This window comes from Rana temporaria, chromosome 5, assembly GCF_905171775.1.
Source record: "Rana temporaria chromosome 5, aRanTem1.1, whole genome shotgun sequence".
In the NCBI taxonomy this organism is placed as follows: Eukaryota; Metazoa; Chordata; class Amphibia; order Anura; family Ranidae; genus Rana; species Rana temporaria.
The window spans coordinates 39,467,308-39,489,472 of NC_053493.1; the positions used below are offsets into that span (position 1 = coordinate 39,467,308).

A 22,165-nucleotide genomic window follows, 5' to 3' on the forward strand; every position below is an offset into this window, starting at 1 on the left:
GCGGCCCATCGCTGGTGTCGGTGAGGGGAATAGCGGCCCATCGCTGGTGTCGGTGAGGGGAATAGCGGCCCATCGCTGGTGTCGGTGAGGGGAATAGCGGCCCATCGCTGGTGTCGGTGAGGGGAATAGCGGCCCATCGCTGGTGTCGGTGAGGGGAATAGCGGCCCATCGCTGGTGTCGGTGAGGGGAATAGCGGCCCATCGCTGGTGTCGGTGAGGGGAATAGCGGCCCATCGCTGGTGTCGGTGAGGGGAATAGCGGCCCATCGCTGGTGTTTGGGTGTTTGGTGAGGGGAATTTGAGCCGTGTATGGTCCGCTTTGGAGTTGGGAACTCGGCTTTACCATGCATTGTAGCATATTTTCTTGCATTTTCATTATCCTATTAGGACTTTCATCACATGGAAATGCACAGGAAATCCAGCATGCCTAATTTTTAACAATGCAGTTCATAGGTGTGAATGGCTTCATTAAATTTAATGTTTTGTTTTTTTCATGACGGGTGCCTGCATTTCAAAACGCACATAAAATGGCAAAGCAGTATTATACCCAAAACCTAAAATATATATTGCAGCTTACCAATCATTGGATGTGGTGGCTGCATTAGTTTTCCTTTTTTGGGCTTGATCTGGCCAGTACCACACTTCCTGTATTAGAGCACCCCCCCCCCCCCCCCGATGAAAGAGCACAGGCACCTTTGGACAGCAGCACTGTCAGTTTAGGGGGAGAGAAGTGTTAGATGTACTACCGGATTTAAATACACCAAAAGATTAAAGCCAAAAGTCAGCTAATTAATACTTTATCAGCAGATACCGCAAAGTGTGTGTGTTTTTTTTTTTTGTGTGTGTGTGTTTTTTTTTTTTTTAATGGGGATAAAGGGTTTACAAAAAAAAAAAAGATAATTGTAAGCACCCCTGCCAATGGTTTTGTCTCATCTCTGTAACTGATGATTAGATCGCTGGAGAGCTTGTTCTTTTGAAAAATATTTTACTTGCAGGCTAGATTACCAGATGAAAATAGAAGAAAGCCTAGAAAAGAAAACGAATGCAGCCATCACATCTTAGAATTGATGAGCTGCAATATGTTTGCTTTAAGATTTTCCTTCCTCACAGCCATGGTGGTGCAGACTCCGAGCTGAGCTTCGTATGTGCTGAGACTTTCTTTGACCTGTAAATGTTTACAGGAAGCATCTAATTAGCTGTAATTAGTTGTTAAAGAGTTTGTCATTGAATGCTGTAAAAGGCTGAATATAGTCGTCTTTTCCTGGTAAAGTGTCAAACAGCTGCAGCTCAAAGCGCCGTCTCCTCCTTTCATGTGTCGTCTTCTGTGGAGAGGTGATTGTGTTGTCTGTCGTATACCTTCAGCTGCTGTGCCCGGCGCTGGGTGCGGACCTTGCACAAATTTCAAAACATTTTGTTCCCAACACACATTCCAGCCAGCAAAAAAACACAAATTGTATAATTTGCTGTTAAAGAAGCCACTCTGCCTTGTCAAGACTCCTCCGTATGGTGCGGTCCTAAATCTAGTCCAGGGTAAAGTAAAAGTAAAGCGCCCCCATCCCCTCAAGCTTGCACCCAAAAGCGAACGCTGATGTAAGTCACGACCGCAAACGTAAACTTTGTTCAAACCACTTATGTGAGGTATCGCCACGATCGTTGGAGCAAGAATTCTAGCACAAGACCTCCTCTAAACATTTTTACAGGTTACCAGTTTAGAGTTAGAGTGTCGCCTATGTGGATTTTTAAATATTGTAGTTTGTCGCGAGTGTGCGCAATTTTAAAGCAAAAACATGGAGGGGGTGTGTGATGTACAGGGAGGGGCTGTGTAATGTAAAGGGGTCCAGAGGTACATGGGGCTGTGTAATGTAAAGGGGTCCAGAGGTACAGGGGGCTGTGCAATGTAAAGGGGACCAGGGGGTGCAGGGCTGTGTAATGTAAAGGGGTCCAGAGGTACAGTGAAGGGCAGTGTAATGTACAGGGGTTCAGGGTTGTGTAATATAAAGGGCACCAGGGGTGCAGGGAGGGGCTGTGTAATGTAAAGGGGTACAGGGGCTGTGTAATGTAAAGGGATCCAGTGGTACAGGGGGCTGTGTAATGTAAAGGGGTCCAGAGGACAGGGGGCTGTATAATGTAAAGGGGTCCAGAGGTACAGGGGGCTGTATAATGTAAAGGGGACCAGGGGTGCAAGGTTGTTTTATGTAAATGGGTCCAGAGGTACAGGGAGGGGCCGTGTAATGTAAAGGGGTCCAGAGGTACAGGGAGGGGCCGTGTAATGTAAAGGGGTCCAGAGGTACAGGGAGGGGCCGTGTAATGTAAAGGGGTCCAGAGGTACAGGGAGGGGCCGTGTAATGTAAAGGGGTCCAGAGGTACAGGGAGGGGCTGTGTAATGTAAAGGGGTACAGGGAGGGGCTGTGTAATGTAAAGGGGTCCAGAGGTACAGGGGGCTGTGTAATGTAAAGGGGTCCAGAGGTACAGGGGGCTGTGTAATGTAAAGGGGTCCAGAGGTACAGGGGGCTGTGTAATGTAAAGGGGTCCAGAGGTACAGAGAGGGGCTGTGTAATGTAAAGGGATCCAGTGGTACAGGGGGTTGTGTAATGTAAAGGGGTCCATAGGTACAGGGGGTTGTGTAATGTAAAGGGGTCCATAGGTACAGGGAGGGGTTGTGTAATGTAAAGGGTACAGGGGGCTGTGTAATGTAAAGGGGACCAGGGGTGCAGGGTTGTGTAATGTACAGGGGGCTGTGTAATGTAAAGGGGTCCAGAGGTACAGGGGGCTGTGTAATGTAAAGGGGACCAGGAGTGCAAGGTTGTGTAATGTAAAGGGGTCCAGAGGTACAGTGAGGGGTTATGTAATGTAAAGGGATCCAGTGGTACAGGGGTGCATGGTTGTGTAATGTAAATGGGTCCAGAAGTGTGGGGGCTGTGTAACGTAAAGGTGTTCAGATTATTATCTTTATTAGCAGGTGAATGCAGCCCTCCGTGCGTTCACATAGATTGAATCTGGCCCTCAAGTGGAAAAAGGTTGCTGACCCCCGATCTACAGTATACCTATGCCGTCCCTTCAGTGCTCTGTGACGAGACCATGTCACGTGTGCATATGCATATGCGCAGGAGTGAAATCATTGCAGCTTAGCCATTTAAATGGCCGCAGCCCGTAATCCCAGAAGAAAGACTGGGTGAAGACGGAAGCCCTGCCAACGGTGACCGCTGCAATATGGCTTTATTTTTTTGCGATGTATACTACTGTAGCACACACTGGGGTCAGTTCATTAAAGGTCACCCCATGCGATATGAAGGTCACGTGAATAATTTTTCTGAAATATCGCATGAGATAATAAGAGTCAAAGTAAAATATTGAATGTTGAATATGGTAAATACTGCACATTTGTTAAAATGGTGAGATAAATACCGCAAAAAATAAAAGAATAGGATAAATCATCGTTAAAGTCAATTCACTAAAAACACACACATTGGTTATTTATCACATGGTGTTTGCTGGCGGTATGTTAGAAATGTACAAAATAACAATTAGAGGAACTCTTCACTGGGCAGGAAATGGAAAGTATGCAATGTATCGATGTGTAAATGTTCTCTTCTGAGCTCAGGAATGAAAATACATTGTAACATTTCATCAGAGGAGATTGGCTTGTGAATGAAAGCATCATAAAATGTTTTCATAGTTTCACAATATTGCTTTGTGCCTTCTGGTGCAGTGCTAGCCTGCGGGAAAAATGCCAAAAATAACGCACAATTTAAGCGCTGAATATCGAAAAACATAAATGTTTCAATAGTTTGGTAAATAACTAATGTTTTTTTTTGTGAAATTACTACTTTTGAGATAAATATCACATATTTTAACTCAAAAATTCATGCTGGGTTTATCTCTTGGTGAATTGACTCCTATGAAATTGCCCTGCAGGGAGAGGATTTTTTTTTCTGGCAGCCTTTACTACTGCTTTAAAAAAAATAAAAAATAAAAATTATTGATTTAATAATGAATACTTAGATCCAATAATTTATTTATATCTGTCTGGAGTATAACTTTAAGCATTTACAATTATTTTTAGATTGTATACGGTTTACTAGATCAGGGTTTGACAAATTTGCTTGGAATCTAGGAGCCAGCTAAAAAAGTTAGGAGCCAGAAAACGCACCCCGTCCCGACGAGCTTGCGCGCAGAAGCGAACACATACGTGAGCAGCGCCCGCATATGTAAACTATGTTCAAACCACACATGTGAGGTATCGCCGCGATTGGTAGAGCGAGAGCAATAATTCTAGCCCTAGTCCTTCTCGGTAACTCAAAACATGCAACCTGTAGATTTTTTTTAAATGTCGCCTATGAAGATTTTAAAGGGTAAAAGTTTGTCGGCATTCCACGAGCGGACGCAATTTTGAAGCGGGACATGTTGGGTATGAATTTACTCGGCGTAACATTATCTTTCACAATATTAAAAAAAAAAATGGGGATAACTTTACGGTTGTCTTATTTTTTTAATTAAAAAACGTGTAATTTTTTCCCAAAAAAGTGCGCTTGTAAGGCCGCTGCGCAAATACGGCGTGACAAAGTATTGCAACGGTCGCCATTTTATTCTCTAGGGTGTTAGGATAAAAAATATATATAATGTTTGGGGGTTCTAATTAGAGGGAAGAAGATGGCAGTGAAAAATAGTGAAAAATTACATTAGAATTGCTGTTTATCTTGTAATGCTTAACTTGTAATACCACCGGCCACCACCAGATGGCGCCAGCTCACACATCTGGTGGTAATAACTTGTAATACCAACGGCTCACCACCAAATGGCGCCAGCCAAGTCGCCAGGACACCATTTCTAGTCGCCATGGCGACCTGGTGCCCGGGATTTGTCGAGCCCTGCTAGATGGATCAACACTCTTTTTTTGTGTCTGGGTGACCATGAAGAATTAGACCAATGTCAGAAATGTGTGTGTGTGTGTGTGTGTGTGTGTGTGTGTCTATATGTATGTGCATTACACAACTCCAGTGCCACTCTTTGCTCAAAAGCAGATCAACCTTAAAGCAGAGCTCCACCCTGAAGTGTAACTTCCGCTCATCAGAACCCTCCCCCCTCCGGTGTCACATTTGACACCTTTTCAGGGGGGTGCAGATACCAAAGATGGGTATTTGCACCCACTTCCAGGAGTCCTCACTGCGGGGAGTGCGTCACTTCCCACCCCCACCCGTTGTGTTCTGGGAAACATTCGGCTCCCAGAAAACAGCGGAAACCAGTGAGGACGGCGCTGCGCGACTCGTGCATGCGCCGTAGGGAACCGGACAGTGAAGCCGCAATGCTTCACTTCCTGGTTCCCTCACTGAGGATGGCGGTGGGGGCAGCAGAGTGACGAACGATCGCTCGTCCTCTGCTGGTAACGGCGCTGGACTCCAGGACAGGCAAGTGTCCGAATATTAAAAGTCAGCAGCTGCAGTATTTGTAGCTGCTGGCTTTTAATATTTTTTTCCGGCGGGGATCCGCGTTAAGTGCTGGTGACCCCCTGACATGCCACATTTGGCATATCATTTGTTTGGGGAGGAGAAGGTACCCTGTTTTTACAGGCATCAAGCCCCCACTTCCTCCCCTGGCTCCTCGGCGCCAGAAGGAAGTTCCCCTCTCCCCCTCCCTCCCAGCAGTCTTCTGGGACATGCCACCGGTCCCAAAAGGTTGCACAGCCATTCACAGAGAGCGGCTCACACATGCGATGCCACAACCGGGCGACTTCAGTTGGACTGCCGGCGCTGCGGAGAGGAGCGGGGCTTCGTACGCTCGCTTCGCTGGACCATGGGACAGGTGAGTGCCTGAGTATTAAGTCAGCAGCTACACTTTTTGTAGCTGCTGACCTAAATAGGTGGAACTCCGCTTTAAGCCATAATGAGGTTTATCCCCTGTTTTTGGATCAGTTCGGGAGCATAGTAATAGGGGTTAAAGTAGTCCCTTAGGAATTAAAGTAGATACCTCTTATTACTTTCTCTTGGATAGGATGGTTTGTGTGTCACATCAGTCACTTGAAGGTTGATCATGGAAGAAATTACCTTCTAAGGCCTCATTCACACTTGGCGAACTCCGTCGCTACGGAGTCCGTCTGCTCAGTGGAAGATCAGTCCGCAGATGCATGGAACGGCCGTTCAGGTCCGTGACAGACGGACCCGAACGGCCCTAAGTGTGAATGAGGCATTTCTTGAAGTTGTGTTTTCCTTGGCACTCCAGTGGCATCAGCTTTGGCCTGCAAAGTGAAGAGCCCGTCCTGCATCTACTTATACCCCTTCCCTAAAGGTTCAGATAATCTAAATCCTGCTCTTGGTTACACCCCTATGTACTATTCTGATGCTCCAAAGATGACTATTCAGAGCAACAACATTTCTGTGGACAGAAATGTCTGCTGCCCATATGCAGCACTTTTACTTGCCTTTACCTGGACCTTGGGCCACCGTTGCTCCCCCTGACGCCAATGGCAGGCCACTTTTGCTCCCACTCACGCCAACGGCATTGTTGGTGAAGGTGAGAGGACTAGTGTCTGGGTGGGGATAAAGGCAAAGCAGAGATTTTGTTGCCATGAATAATTACCTTTTGGAGCATTGGAATAGTACACAGGGGGTGTATACAGGGGCAGGATTCAGATTGGCTGAACCTTTAGGGAGGGGGTATAAGATGCAGGTTAATGCCGCTGGAGTGCCAAGGAAAAGACAACTTCAAGAAACTCTTCCATCAAAACAAAATGCAAGTCATCTATACCTATAAGAAGAGGTCATTACTTCCATGGTCAACCCTCAAATGACGGATGGGTCAGTGTTGCGCCTCCTACTGATTACAGACGCAATGTCATTTTTTTCACTCCCACTGACCACCAAATCGGATGCATTTACTCTCGCTAACATTGGGACCATTTCTACTCCCACAGTCTGGTCCCCATAAGTTCCGAAGGACCATAAACTGGTCCTTTGTTTGGCAGGTTTGGAGACCCCTGTAGATTGTGAATACAATAAATTCTTCCCTTATGTGAGTATAGTAAACTGAAATTAGATGGGCTGATAAGGGCTTTGGAGGTAAATCTTAACCTTGACGTGTAATCCTGAATGTGCTAAAGAGGAACCTAAAGCATAGAGTTTTGGAAGGTGAAGTGGAGCAATGCAAGGAAATGTGAAGAGGGTGTGCTGGGACTGATGGTGGGTTGACAATGCATGCTGGGACGTATTTCTCAACAACTCGCAGCCTACTGCTGTCTGTCCTGCTAGCTCAGAGTTTATGTTATTGTATTCTCGCCATGCTCTAGTATTCGGCCAAAGTTATGTCACTGACCCCGTGTTGTTTTTGTTTCTACAGAGGTGACATTGAAGGTCCAGGTCAGTGATGTGAGCACACACCAGCCCCTCAGTAATGCCATCATTGAGGTCTTCTCCAATCAGGTTTCTCTTGCATCTGGGACCACTGGAGCTGATGGGACAGTGCTGATCAAACTGCAGTACAAGCTGGGAAGTCAGTTGATTGTAACAGCCACCAAACATGCCTATGTGCCAAACTCTGCACCCTGGAGGCCACTGCGATTGCCAGGTAAGGTGACATAATTGTCTTAGTAAATCACTAGGCCTCTTTGCTAAAGCCCGCTGTCAGCTGATGTCACAGACCCGGTCCAGACTCTGAAAAGATCCCAATCATATGGTCAGAATCTGCCCAGAAGCGTGGACGAGTAGCTGGTCCAGCCTCTCAGCGAGCCGATGAGAGCCTTGGCCATTCCCACATGCTCCCTCCACAGCCCAGCAATCCAGTGAATGCTGGAGGAGCAGAGAGTCGGTGACTGATAATCGTGTTTCTCTGCTCCAAAGAAGAGGGGAAAAACTGTGCAATCAGTGGGATTTGATTGCTCAATTCTTGGGGTAGAGGGGGAGGGCATCTGGCATCGTTTTTTTTTAATAAATAACATGCACTGGGGCACATACTGTAATATAACACACATGATTGTAGAAAGAAGAAAAGTGGCTTTACAGGTTGGTACTCCTTTGCCACCTTCTGGCTCCATTGGAGCATTCATTTTGTTGCTATAACGCCGCAGGTCTTCCAGGTATGGGGGGGGGGGGGGGGTTTAACCTCATTTATGTGACAGTGCTCAGGCCTGAGCAGCCAGTTGCCAAGCTCAAATACTGCCATATGACAGGGGAACTAATGTCATTCATCTGGCAGACTCCTGCAAGAGAGGCAGGGAGGAGGCATGGATGGGCGAGTACGCCTTGGGGTGACGACTTTTTAAAGGCCAGCTCTAGCCAGACTTTGCATAATATGTATTAATTAGGAAGAATGTTTGTTCTGCTACACTCTCTGCATCATTGACCTTAATAATACAAGGCGAATCAAGTGGATTTCCTAACGCTGATGCAACATTTTTAGGATAAGCAGCTCACTGGCTATTATCACTTTGTTGCCTGCAGTTGCCCTTGAAATAAAGTATACTTTTCTTTTCAAGTGCTTACAGTCGGTGTCTGGGGCTGTGTTGCAGACAGGCCTGTAAGTATATAGACATTACCAGTAATTTGTACGGTGTGTTGACTTTTTTGCTGTGTAACTGGGAAAGGTCATTCACGTTGTTAATGATTCTAATTTTCTCACCCCGGAGTGCCTGTGTGCTGGAAATGTCAGCAACGTGCAGGGGTTATGTAGTGCAAGTCTCCCAACAATTACTGACTGTTCTGCTGCGGATAATAAATCTGTAGAGGACTGGCTTCATAAAGACTTGAGCAATGAAAGCCGGAGCTTTTGTCTTTGTTAGTTTAGGGTTTACCTTGATCGTAACTGACAATTCTGCATTCAGATGCATATAGGGATCACACTTTATCATTGGTACCCTGTCACCTTGTTCTTTCTCTGGAACCCCTCTAAAAATGTCTAAATCTAAAAGTCCCTCCAAAAAATGTGCACTTTAATTTTTTATTAACTATTATTGCCATCACAAGGGAAGAACAGCATTCCTTGTGACAGCATGGGCCGTGACAAGTCCTCTTTTTATGGAGACCCTAAATCTCTCCTCTGGCCTCCAATCCTCCGATCAGATCGGTTTGATTGGCTGCAAACAGACAGAGGGAACCGGAAGTGACTAAACTCTTCCCGCTTCCGAGTTACAGAGAGGGAGGAACAACGTCCGTTCCTCACTCTGTGCTGTGCAGCCGTTGCCGCCAATCGGAGCTCTCCTGGGCTCTGCTGTCTGATGATAGCGGCAGGGGAGGAACCACATTCTGCCGTCCCTAGAAGTAATTGAGTGGCTTGTCGGCCAGTCAAATTACTTCTCCATTAGAGGGAACCGCTGGATGCAAATTTTAATACCGGGATGATGCCTGTAGCTGCAGGCATCATCCCGGTGTAACCACTGCAAACCAAGGACATCGTATGATGGCCTACGTTCAGCAAGTGGTTAACAAGCGCTTGAATTGGAAAAGGCCATGCAACAGCATCTATGCTTTTTGTGTCCAAGGACACCACCACTCTCTAGAACATGGGATCCTCAAACTATGGCCCTCCAGCTGTTGCAGAACTACACATTCCATGAGGCATTGTAAAACTCTGACATTCACAGACATGACTAGGCATGATGGGAATTGTAGTTCCTGAACAACTGGAGGGCCGTAGTTTGAAGACCCATGCTCTAGAACATGAGTCTTCAAACTACGGCCGTCCAGTTGTTCGGGAAATACAATTCCCATCATGCCTAGTCATGTCTGTGAATGTCAGCACTGGGTTTTTCTTGGGGCCCCACATGCGATGGGGGGGGGGGGGGGATTGGAAGACAATAGGAGCATTGGTAGGCTGCTTGCTATCTTGTTTATCCATGTCTTTATGGACCTTGCTTTGTGCACTGGTCCAGATCATTTGGTGGAGGGGGGATTGTGGTGTGGGGTTGTTTTTCAGGGGTTGGGCTTGGCCCCTTGGTTGCAGTGAAGGGAACTCTTAAGATGTCAGCATACCAAGACATTTTGGACGATTTCATGCTCCCAACTTTGTGGGATCAGTTTGGGGATGGTCCCTTCCTGTTCCAACATGACTGCACACCAGTGTACAAAGCAAGGTCCATAAAGACATGGATAAGCTATTTTGGGGTGAAGGAACTGACTGGACTACACAGAGTCCTGACCTCAACCCGATAGAACACCTTTGGGATGAATTAGAGCAGAGACTGCGAGTCAGGTCTTCTCGTCCACATCAGTGCCTGACCTCACAAATGTCCTTATGGAAGAAAGAATGGTCAAACATTCCTATAGACACACTCCTAAACCTTGTGGACAGCCTTCCTAGAAGAGTTGAACCTGTTACAGCTGCAAAGGGTGATCCAACTCAATATTGAACCTTACGGACTAAGACTGGGATGCCATTAAAATTTATGTGCGTGTAAAGGCAGACGTCCCAATACTTTTGGTAATATAGTGTATCTTTACTTCCCCCTGTATTCCTGAATTAGAACCCCTGTCCATTATTTTTGCAGCCTTTGTCACTGCTTGGAAGATTTCCTTAATTTCTTATCCCTGACCTGTAGAAGAAATCTTCATTCCCGTATTAGACAGGTATCGGCAGAACAAGTGTCCCCATTGGACGATTTTGCGTTTACTTCTGTTTTGGGGACAGTTGTAATATTTTGGATTTCCCATCACTTTCTGTCTTGGGGACAGTGGTCACCAGGACACACAGAGCTGTTACTATGTAGCAAGCTGTCAGATTTTTTTTTCAAAGCTCACCACACAGGTTACAATCTGAAGTACTTTATAAGGACATTTGTCAAGTCTCTGCTGGCATTATTGAATGTATTGATGAGATTTTTTGTATAAATGTTTGAAAATACAACACCAGGGCCGATCTTCACTATAGGCTCACTATGCAAGCCGCTTAGGGCCCGCAAAGCTGCAAAGGGCCCCCCAAATTACTAGAGGCCCCGCCTGGTGAGAAGTCATTTTCGCCCCCTCACCCCACTTCTAAACTCGCTGGCTGAGTCATTTCCGACAACAGAACACCCCCTCCCCCCGCTTCTCAACTTTCTTTAATGTGATATGTCACTGTCGTCAGCACCGCCCCCCCCCCCCCCCACTTCTCATTTTTAATGTGCCAGGTCATTTTGCTTAGGGCCCCAGGGAGGTCAGGATCGGCACTGTATACCATTATATGGCCAGCTAAATTGTTAGTACACATTGCCGGGTGTATTGGTACTTGGAATAATTTCCCTCCACACTGCTGTGTCTATAACTTGCTATCTGTGGTCCTCAGACACTTCCTCTCCATGATCTTATACAGACTCCTTCTAGAGGCCATAAAGAAAAGACAATGGAATAGAAAGCTTTGAAGATTGTAATCTTATATTATAATATCCCTTAAAATTCACATAGAGCGCCAACAAAAACATTGCATGTGCCACAGGCACGAGTCTCTAAAATATTTTGAAATCTATTTTCTGTCAGTTGAGTGAGTGTGTGTGTGTGTGTATATGTGTGTGTGTGTGTATATGTGTATATGTGTGTGTGTGTGTGTGTGTGTATATGTGTGTGTATATAATATATATATATATATATATATATATATATATATAATATATATATATATATATATATATATATATTATATACACACACATATACACACACACACACACACACACACACACACACACACACACACACACACACATATGTGTAGTGAAGAAACATGTAGCGCTAGTGAAGTGCATATAGAACCATGGATAAATGCAATTAAACCACAGTAATCTGTAAATGAGTGTCCATAAAATAATAGAAACACAGAAAAAAGTCCATCAGTAGAAGACATATGACCACATCATCGTCATGGAGGGGACATTCTGCACGATAAAACAGGAGTAGATGGAATACTCTTACCGGATAGCGTGGATCTGCTTGTCAGCGACAACAGATCATAAACGCATGGAAGGACTCCACTCGAATCTGCTCAGCTGGACGAGGGCCTGATGGTAGGCTTCCACACAGGATATCCAGATGAATGGCTGTAGTCCTGGACTGGAACCTCACCGTGGGTAAATTCGCTCAGACTCAGATTCTCAGCAGAAAAAGAAGGTCAGCTTGTTCCAAAGCGACAATCGGTGGTGCAAAAAGTGGTATCCACTTAAAGGAGGGTAGGCACAATCATGGAGTATGAAAAAACTTTGTATCCAAACAGGTCATGCAGGAGAAAGAAAAAAACAATGCTCCGGATGGTGCAGATAAAAGAGGATACGGTTTTATTGTAGTAAAACCAAATAACATAAAAGTGATCACTGTAGCATAAAAAAGTAGTAAAAGCAATATGGGGAGCAGGTATAGCAAGCCCGACGCGTTTCGTCCAAATGGACTTCAACTGGGGCATCTGGGACATATATGTGTGTATGTATGAAAAGGTATTCATACCCCTTGACATTTTCCAAATTTTGTCATGTTTGTACCAAAAACGTATATGTATTTTATTGGGATTTTATGTGCTGGACCAACACAAAGTGGCACATAATTGTGAAGTGGAAGGAAAATGATAAATGGTTTCCAATTTTAATTTTTTACAAATGCATATCTGAAAAGTGTGGACTACATTTGTATTCGGCCCCCTTTACTCTGATACCCCCAACTAAAATCTAATGAAACAAAATGCCTTCAGAAGTCATCTGATTAGTAAATTGAGTCCACCTGTGTGTAATTTAATCTCTATATAAATACTGCTGTTCTGTGAAGTCCTCAGATGTTTGTTAGAGCAGTGTTTCTCAACTCCAATCCCCAAGGCGCCCCAACAGGTCATGTTTTCGGCTTTTCATTATTTTGCACAGATGATTTGATCGGTTTCACTGCCTTATTAATTTCCACGGCTGTTTCATCTGAGGAAAACCCTGAAATCATGACCTGTTAAGGTGCTTTAAGGACTGTAATTGAGAAACAGTGTTAGAGAACCTTGGTGAACAAACCACATCATGAGGGCCCCATAACACCCCAGAAAGGGCAGGGATAAAGTTGTGGAAAAGTTTAAAGCAGGGTTAGGTTATAAAAAAATATCCCAAGCTTTGAATATCTCACAGAGCTCTGTTCAATCCATCATCTGAAAAATGGAAAGAGTATGGCACAACTGCAAACCTACTAAGACATGGCCGTCCACCTAAACTGACCGGCCGGCAAGGAGAGCATTAATCACAGAAGCAGCCAAGAGGCCCATGGTAACTCTGGAGGAGCTGCAGAGATCCACAGCTCAGGTGAGAGAATCTGTCCACAGGACAACTATTATGGAAGAGTGGCAAGAAAGCCATAATGCCCTGTACACACGATCCGTCCATCCGATGAGAACAGTCCGAAGGACTGTTCTCATTGGTTAACCGATGAAGCTGACTGGTCTGATGTGCCTACACACCATCAGTTAAAAAAACGATCGAGTCCAACGCGGTGATGTAAAACACAATGACGTGCAGAGAAAAATGAAGTTCAATGCTTCCAAGCATGCGTCGACTTGATTCTGAGCATGCGCGGGTTTTTAACCGATGCTTTTGCGTACTAACCATCGGTTTTGACCTATCGGTTAGGCGTCCATCGGTTGAATTTTAAAGCAAGTTCAACATTTTTGGATAAAACGGTCCTTCAGTCCGTTTTCATCGATTTAGACTGATCGTGTGTACGCGGCCTAAGAAGTCTCCTTTGCAGTGTGTGAGAAGCCATGTGGGGGACACAGCAAACATGTGGAAGAAGGTGCTCTGGTCAGATGAGACCAAAATGTATCTTTTTGGGCTAAAAGCAAAATGCTATGTGTGGCAGAAAACTAACACTGCACATCATCCTGAACACCCCTCCCCCCCACCGTGAAACATGGTGGTGACGGCATCATGTTGTGGGGATGCTTTTCTTCTTCAGCGTTGACAGGGAAGCTGGTCAGAGTTGATGGGAAGATGGATGGAGCCAAATACAGGGCAATCTTAGAAGAAAATCTGTTAATCTGCAAAAGACTTTAGCCTGGGGCGGAGGTTCGCCTTTCAGCAGGACAGCAGCCCTAAACATACAGCCAGAGCTACAATGGAATGGATTATATCAAAGCATATTCTTGTGTTAGAATGGCCCAGTCAAAGTCCAGACCTAAATCCAATTGAGAATCTGTGGCAAGACTTGAAAATTGCTGTTCACAGACGCTCTCCATCCAATCTGACAGAGCTTGAGCTATATTATGAAGAATGGGCAAAATATTCACTCTCTAGATGTGCAAAGCTGGTAGAGACATCCCCAAAAAGACTGTAATTGCAGTTAAAGGAGGTTCTACAAAGTATTGACTCGGGGGCTGAATGAATACAAATTTTCCCCCACACTTTTCGCATATTTATTTGTAATAAAAATAAAAAACTGTTTATCATTTTCCTTCCACTTCACAATTATGAGCCACTTTGTGTTGGTCTATCACATAAAATCCCCAAAAATCCATATACCTTTTTTGGTTTTAACATGACAAAATTTCAAGCGGTAGGCCACACTAAACTGATATTTCAATGTTAGTTTCCAATATCTTTTGGGAATTCTGTTGGTGAGATCTCTGCTGAAACTTCCCTCTCCCCCCGTTGGACCTTTTTCATTTTATTTAAAATTTTTTTAGAGAATGTAACCGGAAGGGCTAAAACACCCAACATTCCCAGTAATACAGAACCCCTATATTTTCTATGGGCAACTCCTTAAAATCCCTTATAGGTCATCAGTTTAGTGATACGAAGGAGGTCTGCGCAGCGATATGTAACGCAATCGACTGTTCCAGGCGTAGGCATCCTGCTGCGTGCATTTGTTTTTACTTGCATATATGAGGGGGTGGGGGGGCCACAATTTTTTTGTTCAGGGAGGGGGGTATATGTGCTTGGGTGTAACTTACATTTTTTTTTTATTAGATAGGGAAGTGGTTCTCAACCTCGGTCCTCAAGTACCCCCAACAGGCCATGTTGGCAGGTTTTCCTTTATCTCACACAGGTGCTTTAAATCAGAGTCAATGGGTTGGTATTTTTGGACAGCTATTTTATCTAAGAGAAATTCCCAAAACATGGCCTGTTGTGGTTACTTGAGGACTGAGGTTGAGGGCCACTGACATAGGGGACAAAAAGTCACGATCGCCTGATTGCTGTCATAGCCTCTGATGCCATCACAGTGGTCAGTCATTGTACAGCTTGCCCCTGTGTTTGCCCCTCTTGAATGGAGAAAGATACATTGTATCTTTTTTTTTTTTTTTTTCTCCTTGCTAAAAAGAAAAGAGTGAACCAAGAAAAGTGTGTGTTAAAGTGTATGTGAACCCTCCACACACCCAGTGAAGTGAACAGCCTTTTTTTTTCTCCTACATTGTGCCAGTTAGCCTTTATTAATAAAAGGATATATTAGAATTTACCACCAAATGAAAGGCCAAAAAAACAAAAACAAACACACAGGTTAGTCAGCATAGGTGTTTGGAGGGGACATTTTTAGCACTAGTTGGGTTTAACCACTTGCCGCCCGCTATATAGCAAAATGACAGAGTGGTTGCGATATCATGACCGGACGTAATATGACGTGATCAGGATATCACAGCCGGCGGGGGCGCTCAGCGTGGCGATCGGAGGTGCTGTGTGTCAGTCTGACACACAGCAACTCCGATCGTAGTATGAGGCCTCTGACAGAGACTTTTTTTTACCACGTGATCAGCTATGACCAATCACAGCTGATCATCGCGTGAACCAGGAAGTGCTGATCGGCGTCTCTCCCTGTCAGAGGCGGGGTCTGTGCTGATAATCGGCACAGCCCCAACAAAATGTGCCAATCGGTGCCCAACACCTGCCACCACCCTATCCCCTAATAAATGCCTGTCATTGCCCAAAATGCCAATCGGTGCCCAAAAAGTGGGTAATCGGTTATGCCTGTCGGTAGCTCCTCATCAAAGCTGCCTATCTAGTGCCATCTATCAGTCAGTGCTGCCTATCGCCCATGAGTTTTTTTTCTTAAATAAAGTGCAAAAACTAAAAACCGCAGAGGGGATCAATTACCACCAAAAGAAAGCTCTATTTGTGAAAAGAAAATGATAAAAAATGTGTTTGGGTACAGTGTAGCATGACCGCGCAATTGTCATTCAAAGTGCGACAGCACTGAAAACTAAAAATTGTCCTGGGCAGGAAGGGGCGAAAGTGCCCAGTATTGAAGTGGTTAAGCAGGCCATACATGATATCGTTTTTCTTTCCGTCAACCACAGGTTAAAGAAAAGAAAATTGATTGGTTCCCCCATCAACACAATTAGTGTTGATGGGGGGGAATCCCTCCCGCAGCTCTATTATATTCTGACAGTGGGAGGTTTCTCTGCCATCCTAATACAATGATCACTGTTGGCAGCTATAGCCACCAGCAATGATCACACAAAGCCCTACAGGCTGGTTGTACTGAAGTCGATTGATGGATCACCGTCGGTACAACCAGTATGCCCATAGATGGCCTTGGGCTAGAGTTCTGCGTTAAAGTGGTTCTAAAGTCTCAAGTTGTTTTTACCTTGAAGCAATTCTATGCATTAAAGGGGCTGTAAAGGTTCGTATTGTCTAAATAGGTTCCTTTAAGCCAGTGCATTGTTGGTTCACTTACCTTTTCCTTCCATTTCCCTTCTAAATTGTTTTTTTCTTTGTTTGAATTTCTCACTTCCTGTTTCTCCTCAGTAAGCTTTCCACCATCATCCGAGCGGTGGAAAGTCATTTAGAACAGCTTACTGAACACCTTACTGAGGAGAAACAGGAAGTGAGAAATTCAGACAAAGAAAAAAAAACATTTAGAAGGGAAATCGAAAGGAAAAGTGAACCAACAATGCACTAGCTTAAAGTAACCTATTTAGAATATAAAAACGAACCTTTACAACCCCTTTTAAGGAAAAAACTTTTGGGGCCGCTCTTTGCATTTCCTTTGCACAGAGCAGATAATTATTAGAGATGTTTGTTTTTTTAAAAATCCTTTACAATTGCTTTAATGATAAGATCTCCTTTGGTATCCTGTCCTGTAGAACTAACAGGAAGTGAAAAGAAAACTCTCCTAAGTGAGGGAAGTGCAGGCCGTTGTCAACACAAATGTTCCCAATCATAGATTTCCCTTCTTGTGCTGTTCTAGTGACACCATTTTTGTGTTTTCCTTTATTGACGAGACATTGGTCTTTAAAGCGAATAGAATGGATATTTTTAACGCGTATATAGTTGGGAATTCTAGTTCCTTACCACTCTGTCCAATATTTTTTTTTTTATTTCTTTAGATGTACTTTAAAGGTCATGTTTTCAATACTGAATGTGGGTCTGATTTTTCTCTTGCAGTGTTCTCCTTTCTAAGCCTTGAATTGCTGCCGGAGCGCTCAGCCACATTAATGGTGTATGATGATGTTGTACAGATAGTCTCAGGATATCAAGGTAAGAATAATGTTCATGGTCAGTGAGTTCTGTAATGGCCAATATGTTCAAAAAAGTTTCATAAACAAACTTTAGTGCCGGTTCACACTACAGCGACTTTGGATCCGACTTTTTAGACCCCAAGTCGCTTGACATAAGAAATTCCATTATAGTTAATGAGAGCCGTCTTAATGCACACTACTGAATTCGCTCTGACTTCAGAAAAGGTTCCTGTACTACTTCAAGGCGACTTCTAGGTGACTTATACCCATAGATTTCAATGGAAGTTGCCTCCAAAGTCAGATCTCTATCTTAACTGAAGCAACTTTACAGGAAAAGAAAATGGTTAACTCAGGCAAACCCCTCCCTCCCACAGAGCTGATTATTCTGTGATTGGCCACAGCCATAGTCGCCTGTCCTGGAGGCAACTTTAAGTCGCGTTGTAAGTTGCTGAAAGTCGCACTGAATTAGCCTACAAATCACCTTGCAATGTCATGCTGTATGTCGGGTTGCCCCTGTGTGAACCGGCTCTTAGGCCCCGTTCACACCTAGGCGTATATACGCCTGTAGTGTGAACGCCGCTGCCGCCCCGACACGCCAGAGGGATGCTTTAGCATTGCCCTCTATGGAGATGGTTCACATCTCCACGCCGAACGCCTGCCGCCTGAAAAAAGGTCCCGGACCTTTTTTTCAGGCGTCTTTCGGCGTTCGGCTAGGAGATGTGAACCATCTCCATAGAGGGGGTCACAGGCTGCATTCACAATCGCGGCGTTTTGTCGCCGCGAATCGCGGTACAAAACGCCGCTATTTGCCGCCGCAATTCGCGGGACAAAACGCTGCGATTCAGTACGCTATAGTGTGAATGCAGCCTTAGAGAGGTGCTGCTCCCAATGTATTACCTTCACTGTGTAACTAATGGCGCATACACACGATCATTTTTCAGCATGAAAAAAAACAGTTTCCCAACTTCATCATTAAAAAGATGTTGCCTACACACCATCGTTTTAAAAAAATGATCTAGCAAAGCGCGGTGACGTACAACACGTATGACGGCACTATAAAGGACAAGTTCCATTCGCCTTTGGGCTGCCTGTCGCCGGGAACACAGGACGTCATATGACGTCCACCCGGATCGAGAGAGAGTCCCTGCCGGCGTCATTTTACAATGCGCCGGTAGGGAAGTGGTTAAAAAAATTATCTAGCAAAGCGCGGTGACGTACGACAGCACTTTAAATGGGAAGTTCCATTCGCCTTGGGGCTGCTTTAGCTGATTCCGTGTTAGTAAAAGATGATTCGCGCTTTTTTGTCTGTTATAGCGTGATGAATGTGCTTACTCTATTATGAACGGTAGTTTTACCAGAACAAGCGCTCCCGTCTCATAATTTGCTTCTAAGCATCCGCTGGTTTTTTTCGTCGTTTTAGCCCACACCCGATTATTTTTTACAACCCGAAAAATGACATTAAAAAATGCAGCAGGTTCGAATTTTTATTTTTTGTCGTTTTTCAGAACCTGAAAAATGATGTGAAGCCCACACACGATCATTTTAAATGACGTTTTTGAAAAACGTTTTTTTCATGCCGAAAAATTATCGTGTGTACGCGGCATAAGGGCTGCATATGTCCGAGTCTTTGTTTTAAATTCAACCGACTGAAGCTGACCAGTTCTTTCAGTAGGTGATTCATATGCTATTGTTCATATATTTATACTACTACTTCTGTTTCCTGCCTATGGGATCCTTTTCTATAGGAATCGCTGATCTTTTTATATAAATGTAATTTTTTATTTTTTCATGCAACCAAATTTTACGAACATTGGATGTATATAATATAGGAGTTGATGATGAGTAAAAGTAAAACCATATCCCCAAAAAAATAAGGCGCTTTACCACCGACGGCACAGTGCCCTAGTGTTAAAGTAGCCTAAGGATAAAGCACTGGGCTATGGTTTAGCTGCCAGGGCTGCAAAATAAGTTGGACTCCTCGGCATCATTTATTAGAAAGTAGGAAAGCGCTTATCCAGGGCCCTAAAAGATTATTAGTAGGCATGGCAGCAACACTGGGTCTAGGGGACAGGTCTTCTAATACCCCAGTTTTGTCAATGTCCCGAAGAGTACCTTGGATGTGGTTGTTTGTATCCTGCAAAGAAGTAATATAGATCATAAGAACTTCCTACAAGAATCAAAGGGAAGGAAGAGGGTGCAAGAGAGGCTGGGAGCGGCGTTGGGGTATAAGGTAAGATTTGGTGGTTACTCGCCCATGGGGGTCCCCTACACACCCGGGCAGATATTGCCCTTGCCTGAGCCAGTAGTGGCATGGCTCCATAGGTCATTGCAGATATTTTGGAGAGTAATATACTATTCATTATTTTGAGACCTTAACCACTTCATTACTGGCCACTTAAACCCCCTTCGTGCCCAGACCAATTTTCAGCTTTCAGCGCTGACGCATTTTGAATGACAATTGCGCGATCATACAACACTGTACCCAAATTATATTTTTATCATTTTTTTGCCACAAATAGAGCTTTCTTTTGGTGGTGATTGATCATCTCTGCGATTTTTTTTATTTTTTGCGCTATAAACAAAAAAAGACAGAAAATTTGGAAAAAAAAACACTATTTTTTACTTTGTGTTTATAATAATATCCCAATTAAAAAAAATATATAAAAAAAAAATTCCCTCGGTTTAGGCCAATACGTATTCTTCTACATATTTTTATAAAAAAAACCCGCAATAAGCGTATATTGATTGGTTTGCGCAAAAGTTATAGCGCCTACAAAATGGGGAATAGATTGACGATTTTTTATTTTTTTTTAGTAATGGCGGCGATCTGCGATTTTTTTTTTTTCTTTTTTTTGCAGGCCTGCGATATTGCGGCGGACATATCGCACACTTTTGACACACTTTTGGGACCATTCACATTTATACAGCGATCAGTGCTATAAAAATGCACTAATTACTGTATAACTGTGACTGGCAGGGAAGGGGTTAACACTAGGGGGTGAGGAAGGGGTTAAATGTATTCCCTGGGTGTGTTCTAACTGTGTGTGGAGGGGGACTGACTGGGGGAGGTGACCGATGCTGTGTCCCTATGTACAAGAGACACAGATCGGTCTTCTCTCTCCCTCACAGCACGTGGAGCTCTGTGTTTACACACAGAGCTCCACATCCCTGTTGTCACCGCCGATCGCGGGTACCTGGCGGACATCGCGGCGGCCGGGCACAGTGTTTCCCTGCTGCGCGCCCCCCCAGCGGCGCGCACGGGGAATGTAAACACTTGCGAGCGGCACTTGAGAGCCGCGCTGTGGACGTCTTTCGTGTACAGCGCGGATCTCAAGTGGTTAAAAATGTTGCATTCGGTGCACAAAAATGACATAAACCATCTGTTTATAAACTGATCAAAACCATTCCAGTTTCCTATTAAAAGTTAATCGTCCGCCTAATTTTCCTTACATTTTACGATTGGGTGAGGAGACCAAAATGCCTGGAAGTAGCCCATTTGTAGTGATAGAGTCACCATATGTCAATTTATTAAGCCTCTCAGAACTTTTGCTTAGCTGTCTGTAAGCCTTTTGGCTGACGTACATCTGGAATTCGTTCCCAGAAAAGTTATTTTGAGGTCAGTGCAAAAATAAAAATCTGCTCTTCACTACCCAGAATTTTCCACTGTCCTAGTAACAAAAATATAAAAAATAAATAAATGGAATTGTGCAGCATGTGTGGTGTTTGGAGGGCAGCTCCATGCTAATTCACAAAGCATCAGCAAGTACGTATAGGCTGCACAACTATATGGGCCAGATTCAGGTAAAATAGCGGCGGCGCAACGTATCGCATTTATATTACACCGCCGCAAGTTTTACGGGCAAGTGCTTGATTCACAAAGCACTTGCCTGTAAAGTTGCGACGGCGTATCGTAAATCCCTCCGGCGCAAGCCCGCCTAATTCATATGGGGCGTAGATCATTTAAATTAGGCGCGTAATTTTTTGAACGTCGATGTGAGTTACGTCCTTTCCTATTCACGGACGACTTACGCAAAACATTTTTTTTTTAAATTCGACACGGGAACGACGGCCATACTTTAACACGGCAAGTCTAAAGATAGGCCAAGAAATAGCAGCTTTAACTAATACGCCGCGAAAAGCCGACTAGCGATGACGTAAGAGAATGCGACGGCCGCGCGTACCTTCACGAATCCCACGGAATCCCAGTGCCGCTCAATACGTCTGTAAATACACAGTAATATAAAATTGCAAAATCTGTGATATTTCAATACAATACAGTGAGTAAATCCCTTACATTTTTATAAATATTTTATTATCTTTTCATGTGACAACACTAAAGAAATGACATTTTGCTACAATGTAAAGTAGTGAGTGTACATTTGCTGATCCCTCAAAAAAAAAAAAAATTCAACACACAGCCATTAATGTCTAAACCACTGGCAACAAAGGTGAGTACACCCCTAAGTGAAAATGTCCAAATTGGGCCCAATTAGTCATTTTCCCTCCCCGGTGTCATGTGACTCATTAGTGTTACAAGGTCTCAGGTGTGAGTGGGGAGCAGGTGTGTTAAATTTGGTGTTATCGCTCTCTCGCTCATACTGGTCACTGGAAGTTCAACGTGGCACCTCATGTTAAAGAACTCTCTGAGGATCTGAAAAAAGATTGTTGCTCTACGTAAGGATGGCCTAGGTTATAAGAAGATTGCCAAGACCCTGAAACTGAGCTGCAGCACGGTGGCCATACCACAGTTTAACAGGACAGGTTCCACTCAGAACAGGCCTCACCATGGTCGACCAAAGAGGTTAA

General features: G+C 44.3%; 1 protein-coding gene across 1 annotated transcript in view; it reads left to right on the forward strand.

The window, feature by feature from the left end:
• Positions 1 to 22,165, forward strand: part of FAM171A1 (family with sequence similarity 171 member A1) — a 167,817-nt gene that overhangs the window by 75,435 nt on the left and 70,217 nt on the right. The window contains exons 2-3 of the mRNA XM_040352412.1: positions 7,328 to 7,555; positions 17,286 to 17,378. Coding sequence (XP_040208346.1) covers positions 7,328 to 7,555; positions 17,286 to 17,378 — 321 coding nt within the window. The remainder of the gene's footprint in view (positions 1 to 7,327; positions 7,556 to 17,285; positions 17,379 to 22,165) is intronic.